Raw genomic sequence first — 20,753 nt, 5'->3', positions numbered from 1 at the left:
GAACGCTTTGACTGAAATAGTTAAAGGTGTTAGGTTGAAGATACTGGGCTGTTGTTGGGAGATGGGCCTCTCTCAAGATTCGGCCCATCGAATATAACTTACAACACTATTTTGGTCGTGAAATGAGATGAAAAAATTTATAATATATGGAAAAACTTGTGTGAGATGGTTTCACGGGTCGTATTTGTGAGACGAATTTCTTATTTGGGTCACCCATGAAAAAATATTACTTTTTATACTAAGAATATTACTTTTTATTGTGAATATGGGTAGGGTTGACCCGTCTCACAGATTATGATCTGTGAAACTGTCTCACATGAGACCCACTCATAACAGAAATATAAATTGAAATATATGAATAATAAAATGATTTTAACTCCGATCATTTTAAAAATTTCAGACAAACATTAAACAAAACCTGGAATAAGGAAAATTAGAAAAAGGGTGATATTTTGAATGTAGTATGCATAATATGTTGCTTCTCTAATTTCCTTGCCTGGTTTTAACACAATTTCATATAATCCAAAATTTCTGGAACAAATTTTTTTTTTTTAAAGTAAAGAAAGGATTGTTTCATCCTGCCAGCCGGCCCGGATCACTCATGTCTCTATGTACAAAAAAAAAAAAAAAAAAAAAAAAAAATTGACTCGAAAAAGTCCGAGCTGTTAAATCGATCTTTGCGGACACTGCCAGCAGGGATAGGATCGAGTGAGTTAACCAGAAGGAGAAACATGCTCCTCCAAATTATTAATAGTCAATTAGTCATAATTACTGCCGTCCTATATGTGTTGCTAAAAAGATATTCCTATATTCTTCTTTAAATTAACAATTGACTTTCTCCTCCGTGTGCAAAACGTGTGTATATGATTTTTTGAACAGTTTCGTTTATTGTTTGAACAGGTTTGTTTATTGTTTTTTTTTTTGCACATGATTTTTGTAGATATTTTTTTTGAATGAAATATTTTGATATTTTCTAAAATAGTTATTTCAAATATTTCAAACTTAATAATCTTAAAGTTGTACTTGTAAATTATAAGAAACGTGTTTCAGTTGTTAGCATTTCTTCTTCTTAGTACAAACAGGTTTGAGGTAGTTGCTTGTACAGTTAATCAACACATAAACATTAAATAAACAACTTCTGAAAATGGGAGAATTTTCCTCCCGCCAAACTATTTCTTCTTCATTTTCAACATGGTATCCAGTGGCGGAGCCAGAAACTCGATTCTACCCGGGTTAGAATTTTAAACTCTAAAATCCATTAAAATTTTAAATTAATCTATCCGGGCTATTATCATATTTATCCAAAATTATAAAAAATTACATATAATTTTTTTTAAATTTTTTTGGACCACCTGGGCTTTAGCTCTCCCTCCGCCCCTGATGGTATCAGAGCTAGGTTTAGCAGGAGCTAAAATTTGTGACACTCCAATGGATCAAAATATTAAGCTCACTTCGAAGGAATTGATGACAGTACAGGGAAAGATGCTATCAATGATCCATTATTGGACGATGCTGGGTAGTATAGAAGGTTGATTGGTGGACTTATATATCTCACTGTTACAAGGCCCGATATATGCTACGCTGTTCAAACGTTAAGCCAATTTATGAATAATCCAAAGTTTCACACTTGGATGCAGCCTTGAGAGTGCTACGATATCTAAAGTTTTCGCCTGGTAAGTGGATTTTGTTATCTGCCCAAAGTTCTTTGTCTCTATCAGCTTATTGTGATTCCGATTGGGCAACTTGTCCCATGACAAGAAGATCAATCACTGGTTATTGTATTAAGCTTGGAAGTTCGCTGCTATCATGGAAAACCAAGAAGCAAGCAACGATTTCGAGGTCTTCAGCTGAAGTAGAATACAGGGCAATGGCAAACACAACGTGTGAGATAATATGGATAGTTGGGATCCTAAAGGACATGAGAATGCAGTTAACACTCCCAGTAATGGTCTATTGTGACAGCACGGCTGCGTTACACATTGCGGCCAATTCGATGTATCACGAAAGAACAAAACATATCGAAATTGATTGTCATTTGATACGAGAAAAGATTTGTGACAAGTTGATCAAAACATCTCATGTTTCCATAGGAGAACAACGACTTACTAACCAAAGCACTAGGAAAAAAGGCCAACATCAATACCTAACGTCCAAGCTTGGAATGCTAGATTTATTCCAAGCTTGAGGGAGAGTCTTAAAGTTGTACTTGTAAATTATAAGAAATGTGTTTCAGTTGTTAGCATTTCTTCTTCTTAGTATAAATAGGTTGGTAGTTGCTTGTACAGTTACTCAACACATAAACATTCAATAAACAACTTCTGAAAATAGGAGAATTTCCTCCCGCCAAATTAAACTATTTCTTCTTCATTTTCAACAAATAATACTATTAATTTATTATTTAAATACACAAATATCTTTATATATACAAATGAAAAAGGACTTATTTTTCATTGATCACATTTTTTTAGAAAAATATTCTGACTACGTGTTCAGAATAATATTGCAATTATTATTGGTTAGTAATCCAACTCTACTTGTTTGCTAGCGTCTGAGCAATCTTTGACTATCTCATCTAATTAATGCCAACTTGAAAAGGTCAACAAATGGGGATATCATGCAAACTAATTTATTTTAATACAAATGAGGTGTGTGTGTGTATATATATATGGTTATATATGTAACCAATTACATGCAGAATTAAGTAAATTGGATTATTTTTATATGTAACTACTATAATTTAATTCGATCAACATGATAGATTATAAAATATATACTTATACATAAAATATTTAATCATAAAGTGTGTAAAAGTTTAGGTTCAGCAATAATCGAGCTCGAACCGAATATAGATTATGACCCCGTTTGCATTTTAGGTGGATAGCAATTTAAGCCATTTTTTGTTCTCTTATTATATAAAAATGTGGCTCAGTACTCTTCTTCTTCTTCTTCTTCTTTTTTCTTTCTTTTTTTCTTTTTTGTAATTGTTTTCACCTTTCTTTAAATTAATAAGCCAAGTATCATATGTTATCAGAAGTGTTGAAATACAAAAATAATGAACGTAAACCGAATTTTAGGTTTTCCAGCAGGTTAAGTAGACATTAAAATAAGGACATGAAAAAGAAAGAAGAAAGTTTGCATCTTTCTCCATTAGGGTGCCATTGATTAAAGATGAAAATCAATGTGTTTTTTAATGTCAACGTTTCTTCTTCTTTTTTCTTTTGGTTGCTTTTGCCATAAGACCCCATCACACCTTTTTGGTCCAACAAATTATCCATCGACACGAGCCAAAAAATAAAATATTGATTGATTATTGTTTTTCTTATATTTTTTTAATTCAAAATTCATTTTTTAAAAATGTCAAAATTGAGTATATGTATCTGTACATTCAAAAGATGAGCACAATCATTAGACAATATATCAAAATTATATACATACGAAGATTTGAGCTACGTATATGTAACGGTTGGTGTCAAATACTACTTTATCATTAATCTCCAGAATTTGTCAAATTTGATATACACAACCCTAAAGCATTAAAGCAGAGCTAGCCCCACTTTTGCTATTCTAAATTTCTAGTTCACACCATTCATCTCCTGTATAAATTGACACCGGCCATTTCTAAATTTAATTTCCTCAAGACATTCAGAAGAAAAATGTCTAAATCCGCATCCTTCTTCATTGCTGTTCTCCTTTTCTGCTTCGGTCTATCATCCTCTAGTCGTCCAACTCCGCTGATCCATGATGCCAAAGCCAAACACGAGGTTCGTTTGCAACAATTATATTTATATTTATATGAATTTTTTGCACATTAATGCCTGATGATGATCGTCAAATTAATTAAATTCACAGTAGTTGGGTTCTAAATATTGTATATTTCTTGTAAAAATTACAAGGTTTTTATTTTAACTTTGCTCTAATATTTGGAAATTTAGGTTGAAAGAGAGGGAGTCCGAGTTGAAGAAAATTGCCGAGGAATGGGTGAAGATGAATGTTTAATGAGAAGAACCCTAGCTGCTCATCTCGACTACATATATACTCAGAAACATAAACCTTAATTAGGATATATAGTTGCCAAGAATATATACACACACACACACACACACACACACACACAGAGGTGGGGTTATGATCATGATGAAATATTACTGTGTTCGTAGTTGTAAGAAAGTATATATATAAACTTAGTTTGAAGGAACCCAAATTTATTTGTTATGCTTGCTTTGATCTTATGTTAATTAGATCAAGTTTTATTTGATTACATATCGCATTTCGTACCACACAATTTCACTGCATATTGGCTGTGCATGGAGAATTCAAGAATATTTGACAACTGAACATTATATTTTATAGGTGTATAAAGTTCACAAAACATATCTATTTTCGAGAACTTCAGGTGTAAAACCTTGATTTCTAAGCTATAATAACTTCAAATGAGGTAAAAATATCGGATCGGACCTAATACCGGAAAACTCTTATATCTTTCACACTATAAGATTAAAATATTGACATGACATCGATTATTCGAATTGAGTGACGAGCTAGTTTGAGAGAATTTTATTTCATCAAGAAAATATAAGCTAGAGAACACTTTGAAAATGCTCAAACAAAGAATCGTGCACGGAGAAGTGTAATGAAGAACTTCAGAGATTTAAATTCAGAATGAGTCTCCCATGTCGAGACTGAATTATTTAGTTGACTGTCTGAGTTTTAAGATGGTCCACACGTTACTGTGGGAGAGAGTGATATGTAGAGATAATGTTTTGACTTTGCTGCTCCTTAAACTTTTGTTTTTATTTCATTATACGACTGATTCACACATACGTTTATATTTATTTGGAAAATATATTCTTCCGATTCCTTAAATCTCCTAAAAACAAAATAGTGGTCATGCTTTTAGGTAGTAATCATTCTAGTTAATTCGAAAGGAATCTTTATCTATTGTGATTTTTGTTTTTATACTATCAAATTCAATTTTAGTCTTTTTTTTTTTAAAGATTATGGTCATTGATGATCGATGTGTTTTTATACGTTTTCATACATTGATGATTGATGTGTTCCCTTATGCAGTATACCTTATTAGTATTTTCTATATAAAAATATAGCGATAAAATATAGAGTAAGTCTCTTGTGAGATGATCTCACAAATCTTTATCTGTGATACGAGTCAATTGTACCGATATTCACGATAAAAAGTAATAATATTAGCATAAAAATAATATTTTTTCATGGATGACCCACCGTGAGATCGTCTCTTACAAGTTTTTGCCTAAAATATATATGACTAAGATGACATGTAACACAAAAATTGTGAAACACCATCAAACAAAATATTACAATTTTTCTTGATTTGAAATATTAGGGGAAAAAATCTCGAAAGTAGATAAAATATTATTCTTCCAAAAAAAAAGTAGATAACAATTAGAAAATTGAATTTGGTATGGGCCATAAGTTGTGAAACTATTTCTCAAATGGGCTCAGGCCCAATATGGATCCCTCACCCAGAATTCAAGATCTAGATGTAATCCTAAGATACGAAGAGGAAACAACAAACCAAGAAACACAACACCTCTCTCTTTTTATTATTTTTGTTAATCAAAGAATTATAATATGTTTGGTCGGAGGAGATTTCTGTCGCTGCCACTGGTCGTCGGCGCTGTCGTGTAAGACTTTTTCTCCTCTTTCGTTTTCTTGTTTTCGGGTACTGCTTTTTCCTGCGATGTGTGTGGAGAGAAACCGGGAGCTTGTTTGATTGTTCCTCGACCATCCCTTTGCTTTTAATGGTATTTGTTGCCCAACAATATCTCGTGAAAGTTCAATGATTTGGGTTGAGTCTATTTTGCTTTGGATTTTTAGTGATTGCATTATTGGGTAACCTAAATCGGGAAATGAAATTTTGGGTCTGACGGTGGAAATAGCCGTCCACTCGTGATTTCGATCATTAAGTACTTTTGATACAATGGCGTGTATTGATGTCCCATAAATTCTGCTTACACATGTTCTTGGATGTTATGTTCTATTCAATATATATTATGGCGCCTTTTGAGTTCGTTCCGAAAACCAAGATTTGGAGTTTTTGGATACTAATTAGATAGAGCTATTTTCTTCCATGGAGTGCAAAATTTTAATGTTATCTTTTATGGTGGATGGAGTTTACTATGTTTGAAACGGTTGGTTTGAATGGGATGGATGAATTTTGCAAGGATACTATGACAGCATTGCTTGGTTTGATGGGATGGATGAATTTTCGCAGGGTCGGAGTTGTGTCAGGGAAAGCCATGTTCGGGCCTCCTCTGGATGAATACTGGAAGAAGAAGCTTCAAGAAGAAGCTGCCGTCAAGCAGCACGAGGCTAAGGTGTCGGAATGAATTTGTAGCTCGTTGAGAGATTATTACACCTTTCTTGGTGTGGAACTGCCATTTCTTCTGGAGCTTATAATGTTGTAGATGTTGAAAGAGAATCTCGAGGATGTGATCTGGGCAGATTTTATGGGTGACCGACTCTTTCTCGCTTCACCATCTCACAATGTTAAAATATGTATGATGAATTGAGTGGTGGAATTATGGTGCAAATATAGACTCGTTTCATGTTCGATTAGGAAAAGTGATTTGTAAATTGTTCGAGGCATGAGTTTCACTGGACAGACATCTGTATGTATCAAAGAGAAGAAATAAAGAACCATCATGGAATCATTGTCTTCATCAGTTGAAAGATACACATATTCCACAAACTTGAATGAACATGGACACAGATTGTTTATATTCTACATTTCTGTCGGAGATGTTTTTACTTGCCAATTCCAAATTTTCGCAAGAATATCCATATGTTGTTATCATTCAAGGCACCTCTGTTTCATGTAGCTTGGCAAGGAAATTTTGAATCATGGGTACAGGACCCTTTACATGTAAGACCTATTGCTCATGCAATTTGGGATCCTCATTTTGGCTTAAATTCCTCAACGGGTCGCTATGTAGATAAAATATTTATATGCACATATATTATATACATAAGTATATGCACTAGACTCATAGTGGCTAGTGGCTTATTTTTAATAATCAAATGGATTTGCCTAGCAACTCTTGAGGTTCCTGATCGAACAAGGATGGAACAAGACTTGAACAAAGGCGATTTTGGGGTTGCATTTGTGTTGGAAACATTTTATTTGAGTAATAGATTCCAAGGATGGTTTTGAAATTATGTGTAACTAAATATTAGAAATACCTTAATTTTGTCCAAGACCCATTTTTTTGAACGTTACCTAGATGAAAAGCTTTGGAATAGCAGTGAAGATTTGAAATCTGGACACAATTACTTCTTCTATCCAAATGCAATCTGGGTGTATGTTTTGACCAAATTGTTTGGAATCGGAGGATTTGAAATTTTACTGTCAAGTATTTCATTTACATACAAATCATTTCACTCGAACACAATCCGAAAGTTAAAAAATTCAGTGATCAGCCAAACTCCCCGGTCACGGGCACTCCCCGGTAATTTCTCCAATGAAAACTCGAGAAAAGATCTTATTGTTTCGAACGCCACCGTGCACGGCTGTGCTAACGAATATTTGGGTTGTTAATATCCAATAAGCTCCCTAAACTTGTATTGATCGCAGATAAACTCAACCTGAAGCGGAAAATTCTCATTTGTTATTATTGGAGCATAGATTCTGTGTATGTATATGTCATGCTAAATTAGTGGAGGAAGTTGTCTTCCTGCATGATGATATATTTAGCACCTAAGCATGCCATAATATTTGGTCAATTTGTCACAAGTCTGATACAGTACACCAAAGGTGTGATTAAGTTGGATGTCATATCCAACCTACCCCATGCTCCAGATGGAACTTAAGCTTATTAACCCCAAAATATGATCATTGATGAAGTCATGAAGATACATTAACACGAATGTAGCTACATCTCCAATGTTTCGGATGTTATTCACTCTGACTAGGGAACTTAAATAAAACCCGTCATATTAAAATCAGCCTCCATACTTTATTTACGTGCACATTATATACAAACTCTGTATTTCCAAAAGTTCAAGGCAAGACAGTAAAATGGGAGAAAAAATAATTCACAGTACAAAGGTAAAATCAAATATAATGCAAGACTTGCATGATTGATCAAGCAACGTCAATGTCATCAACATCGAACCAGTCATTTGATTCCTTCGTGTCATGGGTATTTACATTATCTTTGCCAGAGTGCTTAACATCCATATCATTAGATGAATCGGACGAGCTTTTCCTCAGTTGAACCCATTCTGGAGAGTCTTTTTTGAAACTGTGATCGGATTTTTTGAAATTCGAGGATGCATCATCATCATCTTCTTCAAGATCACTGAATGAGACATCTTCTTCGTTTCCAATGGGAATGGTGACCCCAGAGGTAGGAACAATTTCTGAACTTTCTTCTTTTAACCAATCATCAGCATCATCTTCGTCTTTCTCTCCCAAAACATTTAAGAAACCAGATTTTATGGATTGGTTTGTAACCTGGCTGGTATCATTTTCTTTTATAACGGACTTGTCAACGATTTGAATGTCTTTACTCTCAATCGGGTGCTTCACTGTTTCAGAATCTGCTAGTGCATTGGATGAATGTATTTCAATGTCTGATCCCTTGGTACTCTCGTTTCCAGAAAAGACGGGGGATGGCACTGAAAGGGGCCCTTCATTTTGAGAACCAGCTTTGGTTTCTGGGTCAAAAGATTTTCCACTTAACACATCTGCTGGTTCTGAAGTTCGAATCTTCAACTCTTGGGTCAGCAAGGCTCTTGCTTTCACTATCTGCATGGCAACGGCAATGATGAACCTCAACAAAACTGGAGTTTAACAAAACAAACATTACGAGTACACACATTGAATTTGAATCGTTACAAATGAAATGGACTGTCGTCTGTCAGACTCGGAATTCTAGCCCATCTAGCAACATACAATCAAGGTCCAGATGGCCGTTAATTAGATGGTGTGTCTAGGTACAAATATTTCTGCCACTTTTATAGGAAGCAAATCACGCGAAGATGAAATTATTGTTTGACAGCATCAAATAGACGGACATGCTACTGCCTTATAATAATAAGATCCCAGACTACTCAAATTGGAATGGAAATAATTTTTTATACTAATTCGAAGTGTCAAATAATTCTCTTCTATTTCAAAAAAAAAAAAAAAAACGTCAGTTGCCAATGATTTCGTACCATGGTTTCATTGTTGTTATATCCCACCAAAATGACACCTAGTTCAAGGATAACATAATCATAGAAAATAGAACGCACAAGCTGTAAATTTGTAAGGAAAGGTTGAAGACAAAATACAAAAATTGGTTCTGGAGTAAGAGAAACATTATTGTCAAGAACATACAGAACACCTACTACCAGTCACATGGCGACTGAATGGCATTCCCAAAGAAAATAGAGAATGAACTTGTATCGACTATCCAACTATGCACATAATATTGCAATGCAAATCATTCTCAGCAACCAAACAAGCTCTGACGGCCACCCAAACAACAAAAACATCTTTCTTCTCAAAACAAAATAAACCAAATTAAAACAAATAACAGCAGAAACCAGGATGAAAGGCAGAAAAGTAAGCAAGGAATCAGAAACAAAAAAATCCAAGAAGAAGTGCATTCCTGAACATGTAATCAACCGATAAAAGTGTAAGACCAGAAAAAGTATACCACATGTAACTAGCAATACGGATTGCCCAAGTAGGTAATGCGTTGAATGACAGGAGATAAAAAGCAAATTCCAAGAGATTTAATTTAAAATCTTTTTATTGCGTACATATGAAACTAGCAACATAGATTGCCCAAGTAGGCAATGCGTTGAGTAACTAAAGGTAAAAATGAAAATTCCAATAGATATGGTTACCACATTCCACAAGGAGATAAAACAGAAAATTACAAACGATTTACTTCTCACACTCCACATATTGTGGATATCTTAACTAGGTGATAATTGGTATTCCTTATGTTTGCAAGGAGAGCATCCTGTGGTAACAAAAGAGAATCGAAATACAAACAGCCAAACAAAAATTCAATGTACATTTCTCCCCTCCACAAAAGTATGCTGCAAAATTTCATCAGACAACGACTACAGATGGGAGCAGAGAATATCCATGCCAAATTTGTTATCAGCCCCAACTCAGATTCTCTAGAATCTCTCCTGATTCAACATTAAGTGTGCAAGAAAAACAATAGTGGCAATAAAAAACTAATGAGAAGAAGATGAAAAAGATGGCGAATATGGAAAACCTGTGAGGTAGATAGAAGTTCAGTTTCATGGCTATCCAGTATAGGGTGAAGGAGAACAAAGTATATCTTCCAGAACCGACTTTCACTCATATATCCAGGGCAAAGCTCAATCCTCAAAGCGGTTAATCTTGGAGCAAACCGTTCAACAGCTAAGGCATGTTCTTGTTGGGTATCAGACATATCAAAATCTAGAGCAAACAAATATAACGAGACAAATATTGATTAGTCCATCGTTTAAAAATTGAAATACCAAATCAAAAAAAGTTAATAACTCTCAAAGAACAAGAAAACATACGCGATCATATTCTTTTAAATTACACGGGTTGAGTATTGATTTTAACAAATTGAAAGGGTTCAAGTCAAACCAGGATGCTTCAAAGGTCTCATAGTTTTTTTTTTTTTTTTCAAAGGTCTCATAGTTCATGACAAGGTAAACAAAGATTTCTATAATTGTTTTCTAGCTAAAATCTAGGTAATCAACAAATAACTTTCTTTGTCAAATAAAACTCCCTCCTATCATCCAAATTTATCACCCTACAACTAGTCAATAGACCATTACATTCATATGATGTCTTTGGGCTGTTGCTTGTCATATGATAGAGGATACTAGGCAATTTTATGGCTTCACAGGAATCGACACAGTACCACATGGTTTCAAAACAATGCCCGATGGACTTGAATCTCCCTTAAGGCAGCCGTATAATGAATATCATTTGTATAACATCCCAGATTTGCCGATTGTCTCTATTGAACAGGGACGAGCCTTTTCAGCGTGCTTATGTCCTCACTCACACACATCCTATGAAATTTTCAAGGAGGTCATCTATCCAAAAATTGCTCCGTGTCAATCACGTTTAACTTTGGAGTTCTTATTTAATTAAAACCCGAAAAGAATATGCACTTTCTTGAGATGAGCGGTACATATCAAATCTTTTAAGCTCTTGTCAACTGTACTGTCTCGATCAGTTTTGGATAGTCTCTCACTCCAATGTGGGATCGATTAATTCATATTACGCCTAAAAGCCTGTCAGGAGTCGCTCATTATCCGTGCTACCTTATGACATCGACAATCAATCCCGCCCATGCATCACAATTTGTGTTTCACCTCTAGTTGTGCATTACAAGAAATTACAAAAAGATGTAGACTCTACTGGAGTTTGAAAGGAAGGCAAAACAATTAATTGCCCCTCTCAAGTCGCGTGAGATAAAATGTAATATGCTTCTAATCTTGCCATCATCAGGAAAACAAAATTTATTCATCAATTTAAATAATGGCAACAAAAAAACTAACTGTATATTCCCGAAACTACATAAATCAACTATACCAATATCATCTTCAGCATTTTCGGGTAGAGGAAAATCCAGCCAAGTCTCTGGATGCATAGCGATGTCCCGCGCGAAGGCCACCACTTCCTCACTGACACCCACTTCACCTTTCCTCATCGAATCAAAACCCTCCTTGCTCCCCTCCCCACCTTCATCATTCGATTCCAACTGCAGGAAATCCGATGCCATTTTCGTAATTTCAGACACGTTGATATTATTTGATATCCGATATATCCCACTCTTGAACTTTCCCCCAATCTCCGCAAAGTCACTCCGAATCCCCGACATCAAATCCGGGTCAGATTCATCAGTTTCCTGCTCGTGTCTGGTCTGCTGAGGAGGGGGAGCCAAAAATGAAGCCACTCCCCAGAATTGACGGGTCAGGGTTTTGGTGAGGTCCGAGAGGTCATCCTTGACGCCGCGCGGCGGAGATGTCGGAGATGATGCGTCGTCGTTCTGAAGGCGAGGGCTTCCCAGTTGCTTGGATTCGGGCTTGACGATGCTGACGTCATCCTCGTCGAGCTTGAGAGAGTTGGCGATGGATCGCACCAACCATGACATTGTAGGGAGGAGGTTTGGTTCCGGTATGAATCGCCGGCGAACTGCTCGTGGGAAGTTAGGGACTACACAGACCGGACTCTACTTTCACAGCTTTGCTCTAGAATGCCAATCGCGACGAAGCTTGCTGAACGCTGTCGTTTTGTTGATATCCCCTGAACTTATTCGTTTTTATTATCTAGCGCCGATAGTTTTGGATCGTTGGATGGAGTTCTACGCCAAGAACATTTTTGAAGTATTTTGTTTTTTTAATATTTGTCAATAATTTACTTTAAAAAATAATTTGCTCAAGTGTGTTTATCCGAACATCTCCATCAGCTTTCTTAAAACCAAAATTTACTTTAAAATTTAGATTTTATACTAAAAAAAACTTCTGCAAATAATAAAATATTATTCATCTCATCTATTTCATTTCTCACTTCTCCTTCTCTTTTCCCGTTTATCATTCCCTCTCAAATCCCAATCATCATCATTGTTTTAATGGCAGTCGAGACGGTCGCCTATACAGTGTTTAGGCGGTAGGCAGCCCTCGACCGCACGCCGCACGGCCTATGTAGTGTTTAGGCGGTCCAATCCCTCCCAATTTTTTTCTCTATTTTACAGATCGACGGTAGATCTATAGAAGAGCACATGATGATATAAAATGTTTATGTTTCAAGAAGAAATATCACTTTAGAATTCTGGAATAAATTAGTCGATTTCGTTTTTTTTTAAATGCAAACTGAGGAAAAAATAAATCTAGCTTACATTTGGAACGAGCTTGTTTCTACTTTGCTCTCATCTAAGTTGATGTTTCGATTCTGCAGATTTATTGAGCCTCAATTCACCTTTTTTTCTGCACTATTTTATTTATGTTCGCTGTGATCGATTGATTTACGCTAGATATAGAACACGATAATTTAATAGTTTACATTTTATATTGATAATTGTTAATGAATTCGATTGTTGTCATCTATTGCTTGAGATTTTGCCAATGATCGTCGTCGTGTCAATGTTTAAAACAATGATTATTGATTTTTCTTTATAATTTTGTTAAAATAAGATATATTTTTTAAGTATTTGCAAACACATTGTTTAAATATCTGAAAATTTGGATGTGGTTGAGTAATTAGATATTGATGGGATGTGCAGCACGCGTTTTGAATTTGAAATATTACCATATAATGTGATTTTTTTTTCTTAAAATTCAAGTTCATGGTAGATTGGTATTAATTGATTTAATATAATAATTTTATATCCAAAGAACATGGAGCAAAAAATGGTGAAATTAACTAAGCAGGAAAGAACATGTTCTTATAGGCACGAAGAATATATGAAATCCATGCAAAGTGAAGAAGGAGACACGGTAAGCTCGAGCGGACTCATCAGCTCTCCGAAACTACTCGTCTCCACTTATTGCTGATGCTCTTCTTCAGCAGACGCCGGTGTGTTTGCCGTGTGTTCAGCTACCGGAAACCACTCATGCAGCAGTGGCGCCACCTCGTGCAGCCGTGTAATTGGCTGGAATTCAGTGGCACCAGTGAGCTTCTGAACAACATCCCTGAAGTGGATAGGTGCCACGTTGTACACCTTTGGCGGGGTTCGTGGCCAAGGTGCGATCGGTATCCTCATTATCTTCTTATCCTTCGCGGGAATCTTGAGAACCGAATGGAGCTTTGAATGGACGGTCGGTGGTCGTTTCGTACTCTCTTCTTTTTTGTGATGATTATAATTATGAGGAGACTGAATTTCTGAATAACCAGAATCAGAATAAGCACTCGAGGAAGAAGAGGAAGAGTACATGATAGAAAAATTGTTTCGATATGATCGTAAATCTCGATGTGTTTATATCAGTTATGTATATTATTGTAATACTAGTAGGATAAAGTGACGGATTTAGTTAATTGGTTTGAGTAGTTCTTTATATATAGTGTATTTCTTTGTAATTTCAACTGAAGTTAAGTTGGATGAAGAGGGAAGAAGAAAGGGACTTCGCCTATTTCCTTCGGGGTACGTCCTTCCAGTTTTCATAATATATAATTATCTGTCTGCTGGGGTCGGCGGCGTCGGCCGTGGAAGGTGACGGCACACTATGGTGCACAAGTTTGACCAAGTTTAAAAAATAACATTAATAAATTATCTACCATAATTTAGCTTGCCATTATTGTTGTGTTCGATGCATATGCCGATATTATACGAATTTGGATCGTATTTTTCTCGAAAGAGTCTACAAACATGTAAAATATTATTAATCAAATTTATATAACCTTATCATTGAAAAGGGGAGATGTTAATTTTTTTTCAATAAAACCTGAGGGTTTTTTTTTTATCATGTTATACGTCAATTCACAATATTAATCCATAATTTGTAAAAAAATTCAACTTTAATTATTTTCATCGTAGCGATGACGTGGTAACATCGAACATGTTAGCAATATATATAGTCATTAAGTATTTTCCGATAACGTGTTATCATTTTTTGGTGTCGGTATTCACATAAAAAAATAATAAAAGAGGAAAAATACAAATTAATGAACTCATATCATAAATTGATAGACAAAAGGACTTTTTTGGTCATATAACTTATATACATAGAGTGCATTTGAGAAGCTGGATTTAAAATTCATGTATTTCAATTATAATTTTATTGTTAACAATGTAACAACATATCAAAACTTAAATTCATGTTCTACTTATTTATACATTAATAATACAAAGTAAAACGAATTTCAACTAACATAATTATTGGATGAACTTGAAATATATAATAATCAACATGAAATACTATATAAACATGTTAGAAGCGAATTTTAAATTTATAACATTATTTCTCTAAAAAAATATCTTTGAAATTTATGGATTTAAAATATTTTCATCCACGTTGTAACTTTCCACCCTATAGCTTATCCCTCTTGCTTGACATTGATCAAACTTTCCACCATCTTTTTTTACAAATTTGCTCGCGTCTTTTTTTAATGCTACACATGGAATTTTAGATATTTTAAACGGTAAATTCGATGCCATCTGTTAAGGTTTTTCTCTAAAAATGCATCCATTGGTGGTAATTTATTATTAACGGACTCTTAAATGCCATAGCGTTTGGTTTGGAGGATAAAATAAATTAATGATTAGTATGTAAATGATAAAGAAAATGACTGTCGTAGAAATGTAATATATGATGTAAAATAGTATTTTGTTTGATAAGGTTTTTAAGTGTAGTTTTGAATTTTTTGATAAAAGTACTTAATTTGTCCTTTCCTCTTTTTTTTTCTTTCTTCCACTTTGGCGGCAGCGGCGGTCGGCCGGAAGTGGAGGGGGATGCCGGCAACGACGAGGTGGATGCCGGCAACGGCGCGGCGGTGGTCGACGGTTGCCGCGGTGGTGGTCGACGACCGACGGTGGCAGGCGGAGGTGGTCAGCGGTTGTCGGCCTTTGGCGGGGTTGCCGGTGGGCGGTCGGTGGAAGGAAGTGGTGATGAATTTGAATTTAGGAGAATGGTAAAATTAGAAAAATAGGATGTATTAAGAGTGAGATAAATAATCTTGGAGGGTGAGGAGGTATTATTTTAGCCTACCTAATATAACCTAATCATTCATACGAGGGATTTGCTTGGTTAAATAAAAAATGAACTAAACAAATGATTAGGTACGTTAAAATATATTAGGCTAGATGGTATGTTATTAGGCTAGATGGTGAAATTCATAAAAGAGCATTCCAAAATCCGTAGATCACTGTTTAGTTTAAAAATGGAAGTGATATATGGCATCTATTTCTTTCGTATTTTTAATAAATGGAAATACATAAAGATTATGTTTGGATAGAGTGATTTGAACACGAGAAGTATTTGATTGATACATATGCAATGACTCGAAAATTTAAAAGTTATTATGCGGTTAATATTTTTTGGTGTATACTGAGTAAACTCTCTAGTTAACACAATAACTTACAATTCAGACTAGTAAAGTAAAATGCATTCGACAAACGTTCACCTACTTCTACCGACTTGAACATCCATCGAGAGATTAAACAAGTTCATAATGAAAAACGATGATTCTGATTAGTGAAATTCAAAACCATCAAAAGAAATGTATTAATACGTATATTTAATGGATACTAGAATAAATCATATTGATCAATATTTTTTAGAATATGTCTCTTGTGAGACGGCTCACGAATATTTATCTGTGAGACGGTCAACCGTACCGATATTCACAATAAAAAGTAATACTCTTAGCATAAAAAGTAATATTTTTTCATAGATGACCCAAATAAAAGATTCGTCTAAAAAAATATGACCCGTGAGATCGTTTCATATAAGTTTTTGCCTATTTTTTTTTATTGATTTAAAACTTTTCTTATAGACATGATTCTCATATTTCCAAAAAAAAAAATATTTGTGGTACCATTTATATTACAGTTCTTATAAATCATAAATATATGGTCCAACCAATACATAGTATAATTTCGAATACAATTTTTTTTAAAAAAAAACAAAAATAAAAATCGTATTTGTGCAGAATCGTATGCCAAATTCTCCGAATCATCACTTATTATTTATTATTAAGCAATGAGTTTTATGCCGTGTCGGAAGCATTCTATATTTTTCATATGACCTATGCACTGACGTAAACTTGTCATTTTATAGTAAGCAAAATTTATATTGTAGTCTCGTGGGATAATAGATTTACGAGGTAAGGAATAATTTGAAGTTGAATGGTATGGACGAATACATTTTAAACTTTTAATTATAAGATCAAGTAAATCCATGTTAGAAAATATGTTTTCAAAAATGTGATTTTGTTTCATTCGCGATGTCGTTTATTTTTTTTACCATGTTAGAAAATATGTTTTCAAAAATGTGATTTTATTTCAATCGCGATGTCGTTTATTTTTTTTACCATGTTAGAAAATATGTTTTCAAAAATGTGATTTTGTTTCAATCACGATGTCGTTTATTTTTTTTATAAAAAATAAAAATAAATATTCTCATCACTATGTTGCTACTGAGGCAATGTCAATTTTCTTGAAAGGAAATTCAAAACATGAGTATTACTAGCTTTGTGAAGACAATTAGTTATTGTAAACGAATCTAACAGCAGTATTATCTTCATATTCAAATTGAAATTCATTTTTTTGTTTTGGACATAAACTATCAGAGTAGGTCTCATTGAGACCGTCTCACGGATCTCGATCTGTGAAACGGGTCAAGGCTACAGATATTCACAATAAAAAGTAATACTCTAAACATAATAAGTAATACTTTTTCATAGATTATCCAAATAAAGATCCGTCTCACAAAATACGACCCGTGAGACCGTCTCAAACAAGTTTTTGCCAAACTATTATCAAAAAATTTAAATTATATTAACAGTATTATTCAAATATTTTAAATCATATGCGCTAACCTTAACGTCACATTTTTATCGGTTTCCTCATATTAATAATCAAAACTCCAAATTTCTATATAACATATGTAAGCGACCACGTCACCACGTCATACGCTAATGCTGTTCAGAGAAGTGATCAAACTTTATTCGATTTCTACGGTCTTAGTCACTTGAAATTTTTTGTATGAGTTTATTACAAGGCATTGACCGGCTTACAAAATTACGAGTCCTGTAGAAATTTAACATATAATTATCTTGGATACATCAAAACCCGTCGCCATATGGCGACGGTTATAAGAAACTGTCGCGAAGTTGCGACGGTTTTACAAAAACCGTCGTTATATTGGAACGGTTTTAAGAAACCGTCGCAAATTTTGCGACGGTTTTCGTCACAACCGTCGCTAAGCCAGAAAAATAAGCACTCCAAGGTTTCGAAATCGGGCGGATGAAACATTATAAGTGGCTTTAGCCACTGAGATACATGGACGTATCATTCATTTTGGGGGGGCCATTTATATATATATATTCATTTATATATTTAGTTTAAAAAAATTTAATATATACTAAAATTTTTTTTTAAATTTTTTGGGGGGGCCGTGGCCCCCGTTCGCCCTACACTAAATCCGCCCCTGGATACATGCAATAAATTTGAACGTCCGATCGAATTGGTGAGTATGTAAACACTTGACAAATGAAATTGGGTTCGATTTCTTACCAACAATTTAGTAGAGAACATGATTTGCATGCTATTGTATTAGTTTGTTATTTTACTAAAGGCAGATAAAAAAGTAACACTTACGAGTTCTATCGTCATCAAAAAATACGAGCACATGCCCAACAGAAATAAGGTTTTTTTAAAAATAATATAACATAAATTATACCACAAAAAAAGATTAAATAAATTGACCATAATGAAAATTTTCTGGGAAAGATGTTTGATCGTCGGGGACGTAACCATCCATGAATTACAAATATTGTTGGTTATATAGCAATAAATAATAATAAATAATAACATAAGTCGTGTTTCTCTGTCTTCACGATTATTCAGCCTTGTATCAAGAACTACAGTTAGCTTCTTCGGCTCACTTCAATTGCAGAAAGACTTCTTTCTTCAATTGCTACTCACATTAACATGGTATCAGAGCATGCGATCTAGGGCATCGCTTCCAATTGCTGCCGAATTCTCTACTACTTCAGCTTGGGTGTGCTTCCCTCATTAATCGCGGTACAGTTGCGGAATTTGTGGATTTTCTTGCAAATCTGTCTGCTTCATTTCTCAGTTGGTCCTAATTCATGGCAACTCTCAACAATTTTGGTGATTCTCTGTCGATTCAACCTTCGGATACCCCAGGAATAAACATCATTAATGAACAGTTAACTGGTGTTGAGAATTATGGGGTGTGGAGTCGTGCGATGTTGATTGCATTACGTGCGAAGAATAATTGGCATTTATTGATGGAACTTGCCAACGTCCAGCTGCAGGAAGCCTTACGTTCAATCAGTGGGAACGATGTAACGCATTAGTGCTATCGTGGATCATGAATACGGTTTCTAAAGAAAAATTTGGGGGCATCGTATACTCAACTGATGCATCAGCTGTTTGGAATGATTTGAAGGAACAATTTGATAAAGTCAATGGATCTCGAATATTTGCCATTCACAGGGAGATCGGAGGATTGCGCCAGGGTAATCTCTCTATTTCTACATATTATTGTAAACTCAAAAAACTCTGGGATGAATATGCATCATTTGTTGTTCTTCCCTCTTGTACATGTGATACGGCTCGCAAGTATATTGATCATGATCATCAACAAAAGTTGCTCCAATTTCTGCTTGGATTAAATGATAGTTACGTCCACATTCGAAGTCAGATTCTGATGATGGATCCACTGCCATCCGTGGGACAAGCCTTCTCTGTTGTATCTCAAGAAGAGTCAACCCGATCATTGTTAGCAGTTGAACCTCCACCGTCTGTTTTTTATTCGTCTCGGAACAAGGTAGATGAACGTAAGACAGATGTGGTTACATGTGAATATTGTCATGTACCTGGTCATTCTAAAGGAAATTGCTACAAGCTTGTTGGTTATCCACCGGGCCATCGGTTGTATAAACCTCAACAGTTTCGAGGACCTAAGAAATTATCCAAGGATAATTTTAAACCAAGGCAGCCTTATCGTGATGTAAACTTGGCTACTGAAGTTCAAGCAGAGACGTTCAATCCAGAAGTCATCAACAACACTCCAATTTTTACACCTGCTCAATATGCTGAAATAATGAAGTTGTTGGGCGGTTCTGCGGGACAATCCCCCACTGAACCGATGGCAAATATGGCAGGTAATCTTGATACACCTTGTGGCACAAATTGGGTAATCGATACAGGGGCAACTGAACATATGACTGGTAATGTCTTGTTGTTGCATAGCACTAAGTCCTTGCCTAACTCTAATAGTTCCGTGCGACTGCCAAATGGTAATCAAGTTCATGTTACTAAAATAGGTTCAATACCTTTATCCACATCAATCATTCTTCCCAATGTTCTGTACATTCCTCAATTTCAGTACAATTTGTTGTCCATCTCTCAATTTACTAAGACTCACAACTGTTCTGTTGTCTTTTATCCACATCTCTGTATTTTTCAGGACCTCAGCCGTGGGAGGATCATGGGGATTGGTAAGGAAAAACATGGCCTCTATCATCTCACCAATATGTCTTCTACGTTTTTTTGCTCTACTGATGTTACACCTTCTCTATACTCCCAATGTAATACATTTTCCAATACACATACTGTTGTTTCTTGCATAACAATTAGTACAGATCTTTGGCATAAAAGACTTGGGCATATGTCTCTTGCTCGAATGAAAATGTTGCCATTTATGTTGACCAATTCTGTTTTGAAGCTTTGCTCCATTTGTCCTCAAGCTAAACAAACTAGATCAAGCTTTCCACAGAAAAGTATGTCTACATCTTCACATTCTTTTCAATTGTTACACATGGATATTTGGGGTCCGTTTCGAGAACCCACTTACAATGGTGAACATTATTTCATCACGATTGTTGATGATTTTTCTCGAGGAACTTGGGTGTATCTTATGCATTCCAAGCTGGATATACTCCGCATTCTTCAACAATTTTTTGCTATGGTAAAGAATCAATTTTCCAGATCTATTAATGTCATTCGCACCGATAATGCATCTGATTTTTTCAAGTCTGAATGTAGTTCCTTTTTTTCTTCCCTTGGAGTCATACA

The 20,753-nt window shown here is 35.0% G+C and overlaps 2 protein-coding genes across 2 annotated transcripts; one reads left to right on the top strand and one right to left on the bottom strand.

Moving 5' to 3' along the window:
• Window positions 1–7,969: 7,969 nt before the first annotated feature.
• Window positions 7,970–12,337, bottom strand: LOC140823613 (uncharacterized). Its single transcript, XM_073185048.1, has 3 exons — window positions 11,582–12,337; window positions 10,257–10,444; window positions 7,970–8,785 (listed from the first exon to the last, which is right to left on the bottom strand). The coding sequence occupies exons 1-3, from the start codon at window positions 12,141–12,143 to the stop codon at window positions 8,120–8,122; spliced, it is 1,416 nt and encodes a 471-aa protein (XP_073041149.1). The 5' UTR covers window positions 12,144–12,337; the 3' UTR covers window positions 7,970–8,119.
• A 6,617-nt stretch (window positions 12,338–18,954) lies between these two features.
• On the top strand, window positions 18,955–20,282 carry LOC140824795 (uncharacterized). Its single transcript, XM_073186343.1, has 2 exons — window positions 18,955–19,840; window positions 20,146–20,282. The coding sequence occupies exons 1-2, from the start codon at window positions 19,045–19,047 to the stop codon at window positions 20,178–20,180; spliced, it is 831 nt and encodes a 276-aa protein (XP_073042444.1). The 5' UTR covers window positions 18,955–19,044; the 3' UTR covers window positions 20,181–20,282.
• The last annotated feature ends 471 nt before the right edge of the window (window positions 20,283–20,753 follow it).

Source organism: Primulina eburnea, chromosome 2 (assembly GCF_022965805.1).
Source record: "Primulina eburnea isolate SZY01 chromosome 2, ASM2296580v1, whole genome shotgun sequence".
In the NCBI taxonomy this organism is placed as follows: domain Eukaryota; kingdom Viridiplantae; phylum Streptophyta; class Magnoliopsida; order Lamiales; family Gesneriaceae; genus Primulina; species Primulina eburnea.
Note: the sequence above shows the minus strand (reverse complement) of the source record. Positions and strands in the feature narration are given on the sequence as shown.

Bases quoted from the DNA above. Each gene is read 5' to 3' on its own strand.
- LOC140823613 (XM_073185048.1), bottom strand. From the start codon at position 12,143: ATGTCATGGTTGGTGCGATCCATCGCCAACTCTCTCAAGCTCGACGAG. The intron at 10,445-11,581 runs GTATAGTTGATT...TGTTTGCTCTAG, and splicing joins AAATGCTGAAGATGATATTG to ATTTTGATATGTCTGATACC. The intron at 8,786-10,256 runs GTTTTCCATATT...GTTGCCATGCAG, and splicing joins AACTTCTATCTACCTCACAG to ATAGTGAAAGCAAGAGCCTT.
- LOC140824795 (XM_073186343.1), top strand. From the start codon at position 19,045: ATGAATACGGTTTCTAAAGAAAAATTTGGGGGCATCGTATACTCAACT. The intron at 19,841-20,145 runs GTAATCTTGATA...TGTATTTTTCAG, and splicing joins ACCGATGGCAAATATGGCAG to GACCTCAGCCGTGGGAGGAT.